We start from the raw sequence: 13,911 nt of genomic DNA, 5'->3' as shown, positions 1-13,911 counted from the left end.
GCCCGTGTGACCCACTGGAATCATCCCCTGGTGTCTAACTTGCTCCTGGCTGCCCCTTGCCCAGGGGTGAGTCAGGCGTGTTCCCAACGAGACGGAGGATGTCCTGCTCCCAGCAGCGAGCTCCCAGCATCATCTTCTCTCAGAGCCTCTCTGGCCTTTCCCCATCCTGCCTCATAGACTGGATACACTTCACATGCATTCCGCTTGCACAGAAACCCCAGCACTTAGGGACAGAAAATCCAGCACTTGGGGAACTGCTTGGCTCTACTGCTCGTAATGTCCCAAGTCTGCCAGCCAATCTGCCGTCTAGCCAGTGTACCTGGGAAATACTGGATCGATTGTACCTGTTCTGAAGAGGGCTGTGGCATGAAGCCATCATCCAGGACTGATGGATGTAAAGTAATTGCACCGCTCGGTCAGAAGGAATGAGCACTAATGGAAGACAGGATAGATAGGCTGACTTTCAGAGATTAGAGTTCATTCTTTACAAATAAAAAATTGGTTTCCTGTGTTGGAAGGTCAGTAAATGTTGCTACAATCCTCTAATCTAGCCTGCATAATGCATGCTCTAAAAACATTACCCAGTAATTTAAACTAGCATGCCCAGTGTAATTAGGATATTTGGAAGAAATTGAATGTAAGCACTGAAGTGACCACTCTTCTTTCGTTCTGCCGCTAGATTTTGTGTTTGATGCTGGAATACAACATCATCGATAATAACGACACCCAGCTCCAGATCATCTCTACCCTGGAAAGCACAGACGTGGGAAAGAGAATGTATGAACAGCTGTGTGACAGGCAGAGGGAGTTAAAAGAGCTGGTATGTCGCCCTGCATGCAGTATTGCCATAGCACATTGTGGTCTGTACTCTCCAGAAATGGAGGTATAAAAGAAAGACAAGCAGGGTGTGAAATTCCCAGTTAACAACAGGATGGGAGCAGTATTTGGAGGATTTTGCTGTGAATATATATACTGTGTGATATTTACTGACGTGTCTAATCCCATACTATGTTTATGAATGATATTCAATAACCTGCTTAGAATCTATGTGAAAGAATAAAGGTGAAATCCTGCTGTCTTAAGATCTTACAAGTCAGCTTGTCAAATTCTGCCACCTTTTGACATATGAGTAGCAAATGGTTCTAGTGCTGGCCAACATTTCTTAATGCTTTGACATTCACAACATTTCACTGAGATGGTCTTTAGGTCTAGTTCTCAGAGTTAAAGCCTATGAATAAAAGATTTTTTCCCTGATTTTAAAGACAGGATCTACAGATTGCAGATAGATCTGCTCTCATTAGCAGTTTTTCACCTATGCAAACATACCCACAGTCTTCCTTTTCCCTCTTTCACATTTGTCTTCTTTAACCCCTGCTCCCAGCCTGAAAAGTATATGCTTTTTTTTTTGAAGTCAAACAAATGACTATCAGCTGCACAGTCTCAACCCCTTTGCTATCTTAGTCCAGCATTTTAAGGCTGTTTCCTTTAAAGTGAAAGTAACCAAATAACGGCAGGCTGAATGAGACAGAATGCTGACCCATGGCACGAAGACCACCAGCTGCGGTTAGTGGATGTCCCCTGGGTAGCAGCAGGGCTGCATCTAGCACACTCAGAAAAAAATCTGTCAGTGCAGAAAAAGCAGGGAAGAGGTGGAAGGGCTGGCAGGAAGCTTTGAAATCGGAGCAGGGTTTGCTCTAGTGAAAAGCTTGCTATACTTCAGTTGGTCTGAAATGTAGAATGGCAACTTGTTTAACCAAACTATCTTCTCTCTTACAGCAAAGAAAAGGTGGTCCCACAAGGTTAACACTGCCATCCAAGTCCACGGTAAGTTAATCATGTCAATAGAAAAACAACCTTTATCTTTCCATATTTAAACACTTGATTTATGTTTGCCATGTGGCACAGTGGTTTTGGTCAGTCGAGAGGGGAGCCATTCCACTTGCTCTGTCAACACAACTGGAGTTTACACAAGTAAGGGCACATTTCTGCTCTTGGGTCTGTAGAGCAGTTTCCAATGCCAGTACAAGCATCAGACTATCAGATTTATACTTGTGTGGAGATCTGGAATTTACAGTAGGATCTAATGGTAGATCTGGGGACAGAATTTTGCATTAAAAAAGCAGACTTCACAATGTCCAGTTCTGGATCTTACACATTAAAGTCTGAAAGAGACCCATCACTGTTGCAGTTAAGCCTGGTGTAAACCCAGTTACCTAGTGTAAACTAATTTCACTGAGGCCAGGTAATGGTCCTGAACACAGTCTGCATCTAGAACTTGCAGTGAAATCTTCATTAAGTTAAAAGGCCCATCCTTGTCATTTGTTCTGACACTGAAGCCTTCGTGTCTCGTAAGGATACGCACGCAAAGAAAATTTTTGTCCTAATGTCTGGATAAATTTTTCCCAGGGTGTGTGAAGCAATGCTGCCACAAGAGCCCAGCTGCTTGCCAAACAAACAGAAACTTCTCTGTGTGGTTCTCTATTACTGTAAACAAGTGGTATAATTGTGCAACTCTTGCTGGTTAACAGTATCAGTGACACCACTGCAGATGATTGCAGGCTGAGGAGTCAACAATCTTGCTTATCAATCTGTTGTTTGCTTTCAGGATGCAGACCTGGCCCGCTTGCTAAGCTCGGGATCTTTTGGAAATTTGGAAAACCTCAGCCTGGCCTTTACCAATGTGACAAGTGCTTGTGCTGAGCACCTCATTAAACTGCCTTCACTCAAGCAGCTGAACCTGTGGTCAACTCAGGTAAGTGCTTTGCAGACTGAAACTCAGAGCAGGAACCAATGCTGACTAATTCTGAAATTTTACATTGCGTCAGCACGAGAAGAGCGTGTGAAGAGGCTTGCTTAGAATGAGTTTGTCGTCATGCTATTTTTACAGGGCCTTTCTATGGTCTAGCTTATCTTGGAGGCTGATTTTTCTTTTTCTTTTTTTTTTTTTTTTAATTTTATTTTATTTTTAATTTTAAAAGGGTTGCTGATATCTTGGGTTGAATGTTCCAGTTAGGCATTGTTGATACTGTGTACTTTGCAGTACATGTGCTGCTGTTCATCTGAGAAGTGCTTAAGCTTTCACCCATTTAGGATGAAAAAAATTATGCTGTGCAGCTCATCTGGTCAAGCAAAACACAGAGTCTATGCAGTGTAGGCAGTGAATTGCCCTGAATGCCGATCAACCAGATTTTCTTTAAAAACAACAGCAACAAAAAGAAACTCAAATAATGAATAAATAGAAGGAAACTATAATGAGAATGTGGTTATTTTGTAAGCAAAAAGAGGCCCAGTTAACTGAATAAATTATTCAGCTCTTAATTGAAAGAGCTTTTAAAATTAAATTTTTCTTCTACATTTCCCTGCTGGATTTGGTCTCTGAGGTTCTCCACTGAATAGGTTTTCCCCATTTTCTGTTAGCACCCATTTGTAGTGCTCGCTGAAAATATGATTATTCTTAGTGCAACCATAAAAGGCAGCATGTTTTTTTCACTCAAATGTCATGTAAATATCTCGTTTTGTTTTCCTAACTACTTTTGTATCCCACAAATTTCCTCTTTTTGTGTGGGGAATATGAAGTAGAATCTGATTGATTGCTTGTTTTAAGACTGTCTTGTATCTCCTCCAGATTTGTCCTAACAATGTAACTTTTGGATTTGAAAACTTTGATGCTTCTTGCTCAAAATGAGTCTGATTTCATTGGACAAAGAGCCTGCTTTTTGTCTGATTTTTTTTTTTTTTTTTTTTTTTTAATGTAAAGAAAAAAGAGAGTTTAGATTCCATTTTATTCTGCGATATCCTGGTTTCCATTAATCTAGAATTTAGAAACAGCAGAAACGAAGTGGGTCAATAGAACAATTACCAATCAATAGTACATTGTTCTTGAGACCAAAATAGCTAATTAATACCACTTGCATTATGCTTTTTTTTTTGTGATGTGGTTGGGAACTGGCTGAGACTGCCATAACCATCTTGTATAGCCTGGGTGGGAGCTCTCTCATACAAAGTCCAGACTTCAAAGGCACCATTCTAATTAAATGATGGCCTGCGGTTAAGTGCACACAAGTCACTTAATTTTTCTGTTCCCCGTCTGCAAAATAGGGATAAAACTATTTGCTTTCTCTCCTGTCATTTGAGATTGCGGTAAACAATCTGAGTGTGGCTTTGAGGGCTCATCTGCAAACCTCCTTTTAATGTGCCCTCTTTGCACTGAGGTACTTGGACTTCACGTTCGTGCATTGTTTGAAAACAACTTTGCTTGTGCCCCACAGTTCGGAGATGCAGGGTTGCGGCTTCTGTCTGAACACCTCACGATGCTGCAAGTGCTCAACCTGTGCGAGACTCCTGTCACGGATGCTGGGCTGCTGGCACTTAGTTGTAAGTGACCAAGATAAGCTACGGAGGAAAATGTTGTGGGTTCAGAAGAATTCACGTGGGTTCAGACAGAAGATTGATTTCTTGGCTGCCACAGCGCTGCTTCCGCAGGGATTTAGGACAGGCCATGGTTGTGTTTGGGTTTAAACTTCCCTCCTCCCTGCACACTCAAGTGGCCGTTCAGCTGCAGGCAGGAGAAGCGGGACGGCGATCTGAGCCTGACGACACTTAGTGGCCTCGTGTGAGCTTTGTTGTCCCAGAGCGTACTCCGGCTCTTGTCTCTGACTTTGCTGATGGCACTTGTCTTGATCTCACGTGGTGACCTGTTGCCCTGGGACTTCCCAGCTTTTTTCACGTGCCCTCCTATGGGTGTCCCCTCTGGGTGGGAGTCTGACCTTGTGGTGCAGGAGGGGAAGGTTGCAAAGGCATGCAGCAACTTATTAGTGAGTTCAGCAACCGTGCACAGCAGGTTTCGTACCCTCTCTGGCATTTTTTTTGTTCCGTCTTTTTTGGGGAGGTGAAATTCTTGCTGTTCTTAATTTAAATAGGGCAAGGCAAAGTGGGGCCATCTAAGCAGCATTCAGGATTCCCCTGTGCACTGAGAGCTGCTTGTCATGCCAGAATGAGACCCTTTCCTATATCCAACAGTGTATTATAAACCTCGCCTATAGGGTTTAAAGGGCTCCTTTAATAGGCTTGATCCTACACAGACGTGCCAGACAGGCCAGTAGTTATGGCTCATCTTAGGAAACTATTCTGCTAAGTACTGGAGCCTAAAATGGAAATGGGGGGGAGGGAGGGGAGAGGGAGGACTGCTAGATCAGCATGGCCCCTGCGTGCACCATGCAGAGCACTGAGAACGGGCACTATTCAGAATAATGTGCAGGAAACTGATTATGAGAAGCTGCCTGAACTCCTTTGAAGTCAGCGGACTTAAGCATATGCTTAATGGCCCTTCCTAAATAGGGACTTTTTCCTGGATGAGGGCCCAAACAGCTGTTTATCCATTCGTACTTCTATATTTTACACTATTCAGCTTTTTCCTGAGAGTGCTGCACATAGTCATGTCTTGTTTATGCTTTGGCCTACTGTAAGCCTGATATTTTAAGAAAATGCAGCATGATGATAAATATCTGTGTGTTTTCTCTTTTAGCCATGAAGAGCCTGTGTAGTTTAAATATGAACAGCACCAAACTTTCAGCAGATACCTACGAAGATCTCAAGGTATTTCTGAGTTGTATTTGTAATTGTTTCTGATGAGAATACACAGATGGGTAAAATCTAGTGCATACCTCCAAACCCACGTCCTGTACAATTAACAGGACCAAAAGTAACGTGGGTGAACAGCATTATGGAGCTTTGATTCAGAATGCAAAGGGAGAATTAAAAGTATGAAGGAAGGTGCAAGTTTATCTTGACACCTCTTGGACTGGAACTGGGCTTTAAACAGAAACGCACAAATGCCTAGTTCCCAAGTTTGACATGTAAGATGTCTGGTGTTACCATTTGTACAGTGAACTTACAACCGCTTAGGCAAAACGCTGTAAAGAACTAGAATGTAGCTGTGGGAGGGGAACGGCCCCAGGTGGTTTCAGACAGACTGCCTGAGATGCGTTGGCTTTCATGACTTCACGTGGACTTTGTCTTCGCTCTGGTGTTGCGTGAGTCGCATCTCCCAGAGTCTTACCTTGTAAACCCAAGCGCTCAGGATGAAACTCAACGTTATGTTGTCTTGTGTGTTGAAACCTTAGATTGTTCCAGGTTTACTCAAAAAGGTCACAGCCTTGGGTTCAGTTTCGAACTTGAGGCAAGTCCTGAAACTGCTCAGCTTTCAAAATTCAATGCAAAGGTATATCTTCGGTTCTGGCTGTGGAGCCAGGGCTCCCCCAGGGACTCAGTTGCAATACTGCTAGCATGGATTTGTCAAGATCAAGTTTTCAAAACTTGTGTCACATTTGTATATGCAAAGAAGTCGTCCTTGGAATTAACAGCTGGCTTGCAGATGGGTTCACACAATGGAGCTTGTATCAGGCCCCAAGCATTCACAGACAATCAAGGTCAATGCTGTATTTGGCCCAGGGCTCTGAAATCAAGTCTATTGAAAGGCTCCCCCAGACCTACCCCTGCTTCTGAGCCCCTTTGCCACTAACTTCATGCCGAAACTCATATTTTCCTAACCAGTTCCCTCTGCTCTGGTATTGCATTAACAGTCCTTAGCAGCAACACAAGAAAGTGACTTGCCAGGGCAAACAGCAAAACTGGCTGTGAGCAAAGTCCCGATGATTGCAGAGAATTAAAAAAGCTGAGAAAATAGGCATGCGTCACTTTTTCCCCTCTCACCTCTTTCATTGAGATTTATCTTAAGTGGCCATTTTTTTAGAGCTCTGTGTGTGTTCAGAGGGAGGGTAATAGTTTCTTTCCCTGGGGCACACGGTTGTAGGTCTGTTGAGAACAGCTCAGACTTCAAAGAACGTATTTTTGATACAAATCTTTCCTTCTTCTCCCCTTGGTCTGCGAGAGCATTTGGGGCACAAGCCAGTGATGACATTTCCTCTCCGCTCCATCCCCCACCCCACTGAACACGCTTGCACACACACAGACACCCACATATGTACCAGGCAGGCTGAACCAGACAATAAATAAACACCCACTACTGAAGTCATTATTGCCTAACTGAAAAATTATTTGCTGGCAGGGTCTGTAGGATTATGACTAGCTCTTATCAAAATATGCATGCACATAAATCAAGGAGTGAGGTAATAATGACTCCTAGAAAATTCCAACTCCTCAATTATGCTCTAGCCTAATTAAACGTGTTTATTTGTTTTGAGAGAATTAGCTGTACAATTATGGTCAGAGAGCATGGAAACGGGATCGACAAGTAGGAACACTGCAAACAGCCGATTCCCATCTGCCTCGCGCAGGGTAATTCAGGAACAATATGTCCAAATGCAGTGGCGTTATGGAAAGGAGACCACAAAGACACCAAAAGTTGCTAACACTCTCCACGTTTTTGTTAATACATTGAGGGAAAAAATCAAGCAATGACTTAGTGGGGAGGCTGAAGAGGGAATGTGTGGCTGGCTGCTGCAGTTCGAGTCCGCTGCCTTCAAGGCTGGAGTTTGACAAACAAATTTTGCTAAGCACTTGTATAAAAAATGAAGCTCGGGGTCTGATCTGGACCTGATCGCTGGTGCGTGGGCTTTACTAGAGCCACTCGTTCTTGCTGCAGGTGTGACTTAGTCTTGTGTGTCTGTAAAGGCTCCGCATCTTGTTCCTTCAGTAACACCTGTGTGGTTCAGCTCACTGCTGAACTCGGCACTGGTACTCTGCAGGGTCGAGGTCGTAGCGCAGTTTGTGGCCGATAGATCAATCCTCCCAGTTTGCTGACAGTACAGGTTTGATGGGGACTTTTTTCCTGAGTCCTGAACACATATCGTTAATTCTGACCTTTTCCTGCACAGGCTAAACTACCTAATCTGAAAGAAGTGGACGTCCGCTACACCGAAGCGTGGTGAACTCTCCCTGCCTCCAGCTCTTCTCTTTTGCTTCTCATGAGAAGGAAAAGATTTTTAAAACAAACAGAGAAAAACAAACCGGAAAATAACTTTTGGCTAATACCTGTAGAGCAGTGAGTCCTGGGACTTGGTGGTAGGAGTCGTGGTTGTGGGGTAGAGGAGTGGCATTGTGTGTGTCGGGGGGGACGGGGCAAGTCTGGACCCGGCTGGATTCTTTCAGCTTTGTGATTTCGGAATCAACATAATTTAAATTGAAAAGGAAAAAAAAAAAAAAAAAAAAAAAAAAAGGACTTTGTAGCAGCAAGAGGATTATAAAGAGGAAAAAAACACCTTTGTGGAATTTATTTGCCTTTGTGTTTTATGCCGTGTGGAGGAAAAAAAAAAAAATTATTCATTTGTCATATATACCTGGGTTTCCCTGGGTGTCACTCATCCAGTCCGAACTCCTCTTTCTCCAGTTTTGCTCCAGAAAATCAAACTTACAAAAATCTCAAGAGAAGAAAACCAAAACCAGTATGATTTTCACCTCCCCCCTGCTCCGCTCCCCGCCCCCTCCTTGCAGTTGTTATGCAAAGTAATTTTGTTGTACATAAGATTTACATAATGCACCTATTTAAGAAAATGGTTCACAAATAACAGGTCTGGGACCTGTCTTTTATTTATGAATTGTTAATTCTTTTACCCTTTTTTTGCGTATAGTACTGTATAAACTAGTTTGCTGTCTTGTTGTTATTATTATTTTTTTTTAAAAGGAAATGTCCTCCTTGAAGAATTGCCTTTTAGTAATGCATACTGTATTATACTCCCTCTCTGTCACAACATTCATTGCATTGTCTTTTCGATTTTAAAATGCCTCAAACGTTATCAAATAGGAAGGAAAATACCTATCAAGGGGGGTGTGGTTGTTGGGGGAGGGGGTGCAGGGATTAATAAAAGTCGCATTTCCTTCCGAAGTCTGAAAACTTTCTTTAGTCCTTTAAACCATGTCAGGTTTAAACATGGGAGATGGGGAAAAGATGTCATTTATTTTGCCAATGGGGTATTTGCAAAACTCTGTAGATTTTACAAGTTGCCTCGGTTGTTTTCTGTTTACGTCCGATATTTCAAAAAGAGAAAAAAAAAGCTCTCCCTCCATTTTGTGCATCAGCTTTTTCTACCCCCCCCCCCCCCGCCGCCCCCTTCTCTGCCCTCCCTTCCTTCCCCCTACCTGTTCTGTGCACGCATTGTTCTGCATGTTCCTCTGGGGAGACTGAAAAAATAGCGTTGTTGCTGATCCGATAGCTCTGACCTGTCTGTAAATGTGACTGCTACATTTTTCAAATTCCACAATTGCTTAGAAGATGATTTTTTAAAAATTGTGGTTTCTTTTATAACTATGCTGTTGACTTTTTTTTTCATAATGAGCCTTCATTGTACAGAGCTGCTTATTTAAAAAAAAAAAACCAAACAAAAAAAAAAAAAAACAAAAAGAAGTTTTTCCTCTGTTTAACACCTTTATTTTATTCTTCAGCACCTCAAGGTTTCACATACAGCCAATGTAATTTTTTATATATAAATATATATATTTAATCTTATTCAATGGAAGCCAAGCTTTTGTTTTTGTTTGTTTTTTTTTTTTTTTAAACTTTGTTGCTATGTAGACAACCCCTACCCAAATCATGTTCGTTATTTTTTCTTTTTTTTTTTTAAATAAATGAAACAGAAATTGAGTCTTAACTCACGTAGCGTGCCAGGTTTTTTTTCCCCTTCATATCCCAAACTGTATGCGGATGCAGTATGGGAAGAAAGAAGAAAAAAAAAAAAAAAAAAAGGAAGAAAAATTATGCCAACATTTTCCTTAGCACTGTTGCTTTTACCAATGGTTTACTACTACTGTTCTGTAGCTGTGTACAAAGAGATGTGAAATAATTTCAGGCGAAAATAAACTGTAAGTGAGTATCTTTTAGCTGCGTGCTTTGTGTTTTCTTTGAAGGGAGCTTTCGCCGGCCCGATGACGTGGGGATGCTGTGGGAGGTGCAGAGACGCCAGAGCCGAAGGACGACAGCTTACCGAGGACGGTGCCTCGAAGAGCCGCGCTCTCGCAGCTCGCGTCGTGCTGCTGCTCCGCTCTGCGCGCCGGTGCCTCGGCGCTGCCCCTTTCCTCCGGTTGCAAAGCGGGGGGACCAGCAGGCAGCCGTCGTGGGTGTTTTCCACCGGTCACCAGGTTTCGTCACCTGGAAGGGACGAGGAGGAGGAGGAGGAGGAGGACAGCGGAGTCTCTGCGCGTCCGGTTCTTGCATCCCTCCCTGAGACGGTTTATCTCTGCACCGTTCCTAATCCTTCGCAGGCTCAAGGAGTTCTTGCACTGGCCATCAAGAGTTACATTGGTGGGGTTTTGGTTTGGTTTTTTTTTTTTTTTTTTGGCACTGGTTGCCTGCAGTAGGCAGTACTGGAAACGCTGGAGCATTTCCAGACTCGGGAGGGGTTTCTGTATATTAAGGTGCATTTCAGGGCAGCATCCAAATGGAGGGATCTGCTGCGTTTGCGTTCTGCTCACTGTCCTTGATAAAGCACGCCGGTGCGTGGGCTGGACGCCAGCAGAAAATCCAGCTGGAGCTTCACAAGTCTGCTTCGATCATCTAGACAATTACTAAACTTCTCTAGCTTTTAAACAAATAGGCCCCACTTGAAACCAATTCCCACAGATGTTCTGAGAGCCACCTTCATCACCTATGTTACCTGGCTTCTATACTCTCATTTTTGCCTGTGTTTCTGTCCTATTTCACAAGACAGACTTTAGGCCATGGAGAAACACAAGTGTTTGTATGCTGTTTCCAGCCAAGGTAAGAAGTGCTCACAGGAGGCCCTTGAGAAAGAGAATAAACCGTGCCCCCACGGTTTCCCCACTGAAACAAGGCAGCTGTAGCTGAGGCTGTCGGGCTTTTCGAGTCTTTTCCCCTCGAGCAGTCACTGCTTCGTACAGGCTGTCCTCCCCTGGCAACAGCAGGGACTTCACAAAGCCTTTCTGGACTCTGAATAGCCAGAAATATTCCCGTGATGTTGCATGAGGGACTGAGTAATTGCCCAAGGAAGGAGAGCTTTAGGCCTCGGTGAAATGCGGGCACATGTTGGACACAGCTTCTCGTCCTCCTGCGGGCAATGACACCCTCCGCTGCCGCTCCCCCGGCTCTGCCTTCTGGGGAATCGGCGACAGCGGCCGGGTTCTGCAACCTCAGCTGGCTCACCAGCAGCGGAAGAAGCTTGAACGTGCACGGTGCGCTGGTTTCCCCGTAACGCCACGCGTGTGACTCGGAGCGAGCAGGGAAAGGGCACGCGTGAGATCCCCCTTCAGCACCTGCCCTGGTCCTGCCTTCCGCGACGACCTCCAACAAATCGCTCCTTTGTGCTTCCTTCCCTCTCCCGAACCAGCAAATATTCGTCCCTGCAGTGGCAGCAGGCTAAACAAAATGGGAGTGAGCTCGAAGATGATCAATGCGTTGTTAAATGGTATTTGTGGTCCGTCTCACCTTGCGGGAGTCACCTCTGTGCCAGGGCGGGTGCCTTTGGCCTCCAGTCTGCGGCGGTTACAGAGCGGCATTGTTAGAAATTTCTAAGGATTGCGTCGAACCGGGGATTCTCGTATCGGTTACAAAAGGGGAGGATTAGACATGGCGTAATAAGAGTTGCTGTATCTCAGCTTGCACTCAGAAAGGTTTTTCTGAGTTTTTTCTACTGTGGCACTGGGGCTTGTAGAGGGCCCCGGTGGCTTCACCTGGATAATGATGCCTTTCTGCCTGCCTTTCAGCTGCTGCTCGCTGATAATACGAGCCATTAAAAAGCTGCCCGATTTCATTTGGGAGGTTACTGCAGCCCATCTTCCCAGGGACTGTGAATACCAGGGGTTTGTCTAACCTACAGCTTTTGGCTTTCAACCCGAACTAGTGCGATAGCTTTGATGCAAATCCAAAGAGCACAAAGCTGCAGCACTGCCTTGTTTCAGGAGCAATTTTCTCATGTCCTCGTTAAAACCCTGTGGTTGTCCTACCTTCCTATCGCTTCTTCCACTGCTCACAGCTACGTTTTGAGTTTCGGAAGACCAAACGCAGAGACCAATCTCACAAAGTACCAGTTGCCTCCAGTTTCCCAGCTGGATGGGTACAGCTTGTTTGTCGCTCAGAGAGCAAAATACATGCCTAAAGTCTTGACAGTTCGGCGTGGATTTGCTTGGAGGGAGTGCTGAAACAGCTGCTGACCTGAAGCATTGTCTGGTCCTATTTTTACCAGATAAGAGCTTGGTATGTCACGTTTGCAATGTCATTTCATACAAGGTGGAGCCTGCGTTATCTACAAATCGTGTCCGTGAGGACCTGAGGCTATCTGCCTAACGCTGGTTGTGGGACCTCGTGGGGAGATCTGGTAGATGGTGGCACCAGGGCGAGCGTGGAGCATCTGGGCTGTCCTCAGGGCAGATCTGCAGGTTGCTGAGTGCCCTCTTGGGGTCTGTGGGTAGGTGTCCTGATCTCCTGAGAGCCGGCTGCGTGTCCCCAGAGCGGGCAAACCTTGTCGATGGGTTTTGAGCAGGGCTCGCCCTCGGGTCAGGGCCACCCCAGCCGAGCAGGGGAGAGGCTCCACCTCTGAGCCTGGGCACTGAGCACAAAAAGCGTCTCTGATATTCCTGACTCCTTACGCTTCCCAGAGAGCATCAAGCCTCTATTCAGGTAAAGTCCTCTTGGAAACGGAGCGGGAAGGTCTTTGGAGTGAGCGGAAAGACCTTGTTGGTAGATTGGTGTAGGGTCTGGACTAGCAATCCCTAAGTGGAGTAAAGGTATGAAATAGTAACGATGGGCTCAAAAGCAAAGCGTGGATGCCAACTCTGTCCCAGCCTGCTGTCTTCTGGACAACAGCAGGAGCTGGGGCTGTTCTCATCTTCGGGATTTCCACTCCCCTGATGGCTGGGAGCAGGAGTAACCTCCTGTCTCATATGTACAAGGATTTCTAATCTGGAAAAGAGCTCCTTGAAACTTTCTGCACATCTATAAGTAATAAGATCCTAGCGCTATCATCGTTCTCACGCTAAAGGCAATGCTGACCTCTCCCAGCCTCTGTAAAGCCAACCAGCTGTACCTATTAGAACACATCAGTCAACTATATCGCTGTCTTGAATTTTTTATGATTTTTTCCAACTAAATAGAGTACACATATCAAAATATTTGTTTTAAGTGGATGTTACCATGCAGGTTTTTTTCCATTTTCTTTTCTGTTGACTGGGGGACATCTTAAGTAAATATTTGAGATAAGCCATTTTTATTAATAACAGACTTGGAATATCCTTTTTGCCAGTAATATTAAACATGCAGGTATTTTTCTTGCTAGCCTGGTACCTGTTTTTTTAATTATTTTTTTTCAGGCGATCTCACTTTCACGCTTTTCAGCAACCAACAAGTACCGTAATATATTTGTAATTTTAAAATAGGGCCTATCAGATTTTAAATATATACGTACACAAACCTCACAGAGATCCACTGGTCATGAATGAACCTTGTTGATATAGCACTGCTGATGTAAATATGTGTCCTTTTCCTACTAATCTCTATGAAGATCAAAACAAAGGTCTGTATATCAGAATATAGCGCACAGCACATGTTCAGTTCATTACTAGCATTGAACTGGTCTCAACACCTAAATTAACTGGTTTGCTTCAAAGATCTGGCAGTTGATACAGTAACTAGTTTCTTGTTAATTTTTGTTCTAGCTGGGATGTAATGTCAAACATTAATCCTTTAATTTTAATGCAGCATACATTTGAAGTTGAATTGTTCACAGTAGCTAACCAAGATACTTCTAAATCTTAGCAGGCTCTCCCACCTAGAATCTCCCGTTTCTACATATGCCTTTATTATAAAATCAGTGCCTTTGTATTAAATTACATGAAGTTCTTTTTAAAAGAAAAGTTTGCTTTGAATATGGGTCAGAGACCTGCTGACTGTCTCGCTTTAATAAAAGTGTTGCTAGTGTCTTTGGCATGCGGTATACCTTGTTATAT

At 44.1% G+C, this 13,911-nt stretch overlaps 1 protein-coding gene across 6 annotated transcripts in view; it reads left to right on the top strand.

Annotated features, from left to right (window-relative positions):
• The window catches only part of LOC115346051 (c-Maf inducing protein), a 138,186-nt gene extending 128,352 nt beyond the window's left edge, over nt 1-9,834 (top strand). For all 6 annotated transcript variants that reach the window (XM_041125815.1, XM_041125817.1, XM_041125816.1 and 3 more), the window contains exons 16-21: nt 680-820; nt 1,777-1,824; nt 2,606-2,752; nt 4,269-4,374; nt 5,525-5,595; nt 7,836-9,834. In XM_041125815.1, the coding sequence (XP_040981749.1) occupies nt 680-820; nt 1,777-1,824; nt 2,606-2,752; nt 4,269-4,374; nt 5,525-5,595; nt 7,836-7,889 (567 nt within the window). In that variant the 3' untranslated portion in view covers nt 7,890-9,834. The remainder of the gene's footprint in view (nt 1-679; nt 821-1,776; nt 1,825-2,605; nt 2,753-4,268; nt 4,375-5,524; nt 5,596-7,835) is intronic.
• Nucleotides 9,835-13,911: the final 4,077 nt, after the last annotated feature.

Source organism: Aquila chrysaetos, chromosome 9 (assembly GCF_900496995.4).
Source record: "Aquila chrysaetos chrysaetos chromosome 9, bAquChr1.4, whole genome shotgun sequence".
In the NCBI taxonomy this organism is placed as follows: Eukaryota; Metazoa; Chordata; class Aves; order Accipitriformes; family Accipitridae; genus Aquila; species Aquila chrysaetos.
The sequence above is the reverse complement of the archived record's forward strand: the minus strand, read 5'-3'. Positions and strand labels throughout refer to the sequence as shown.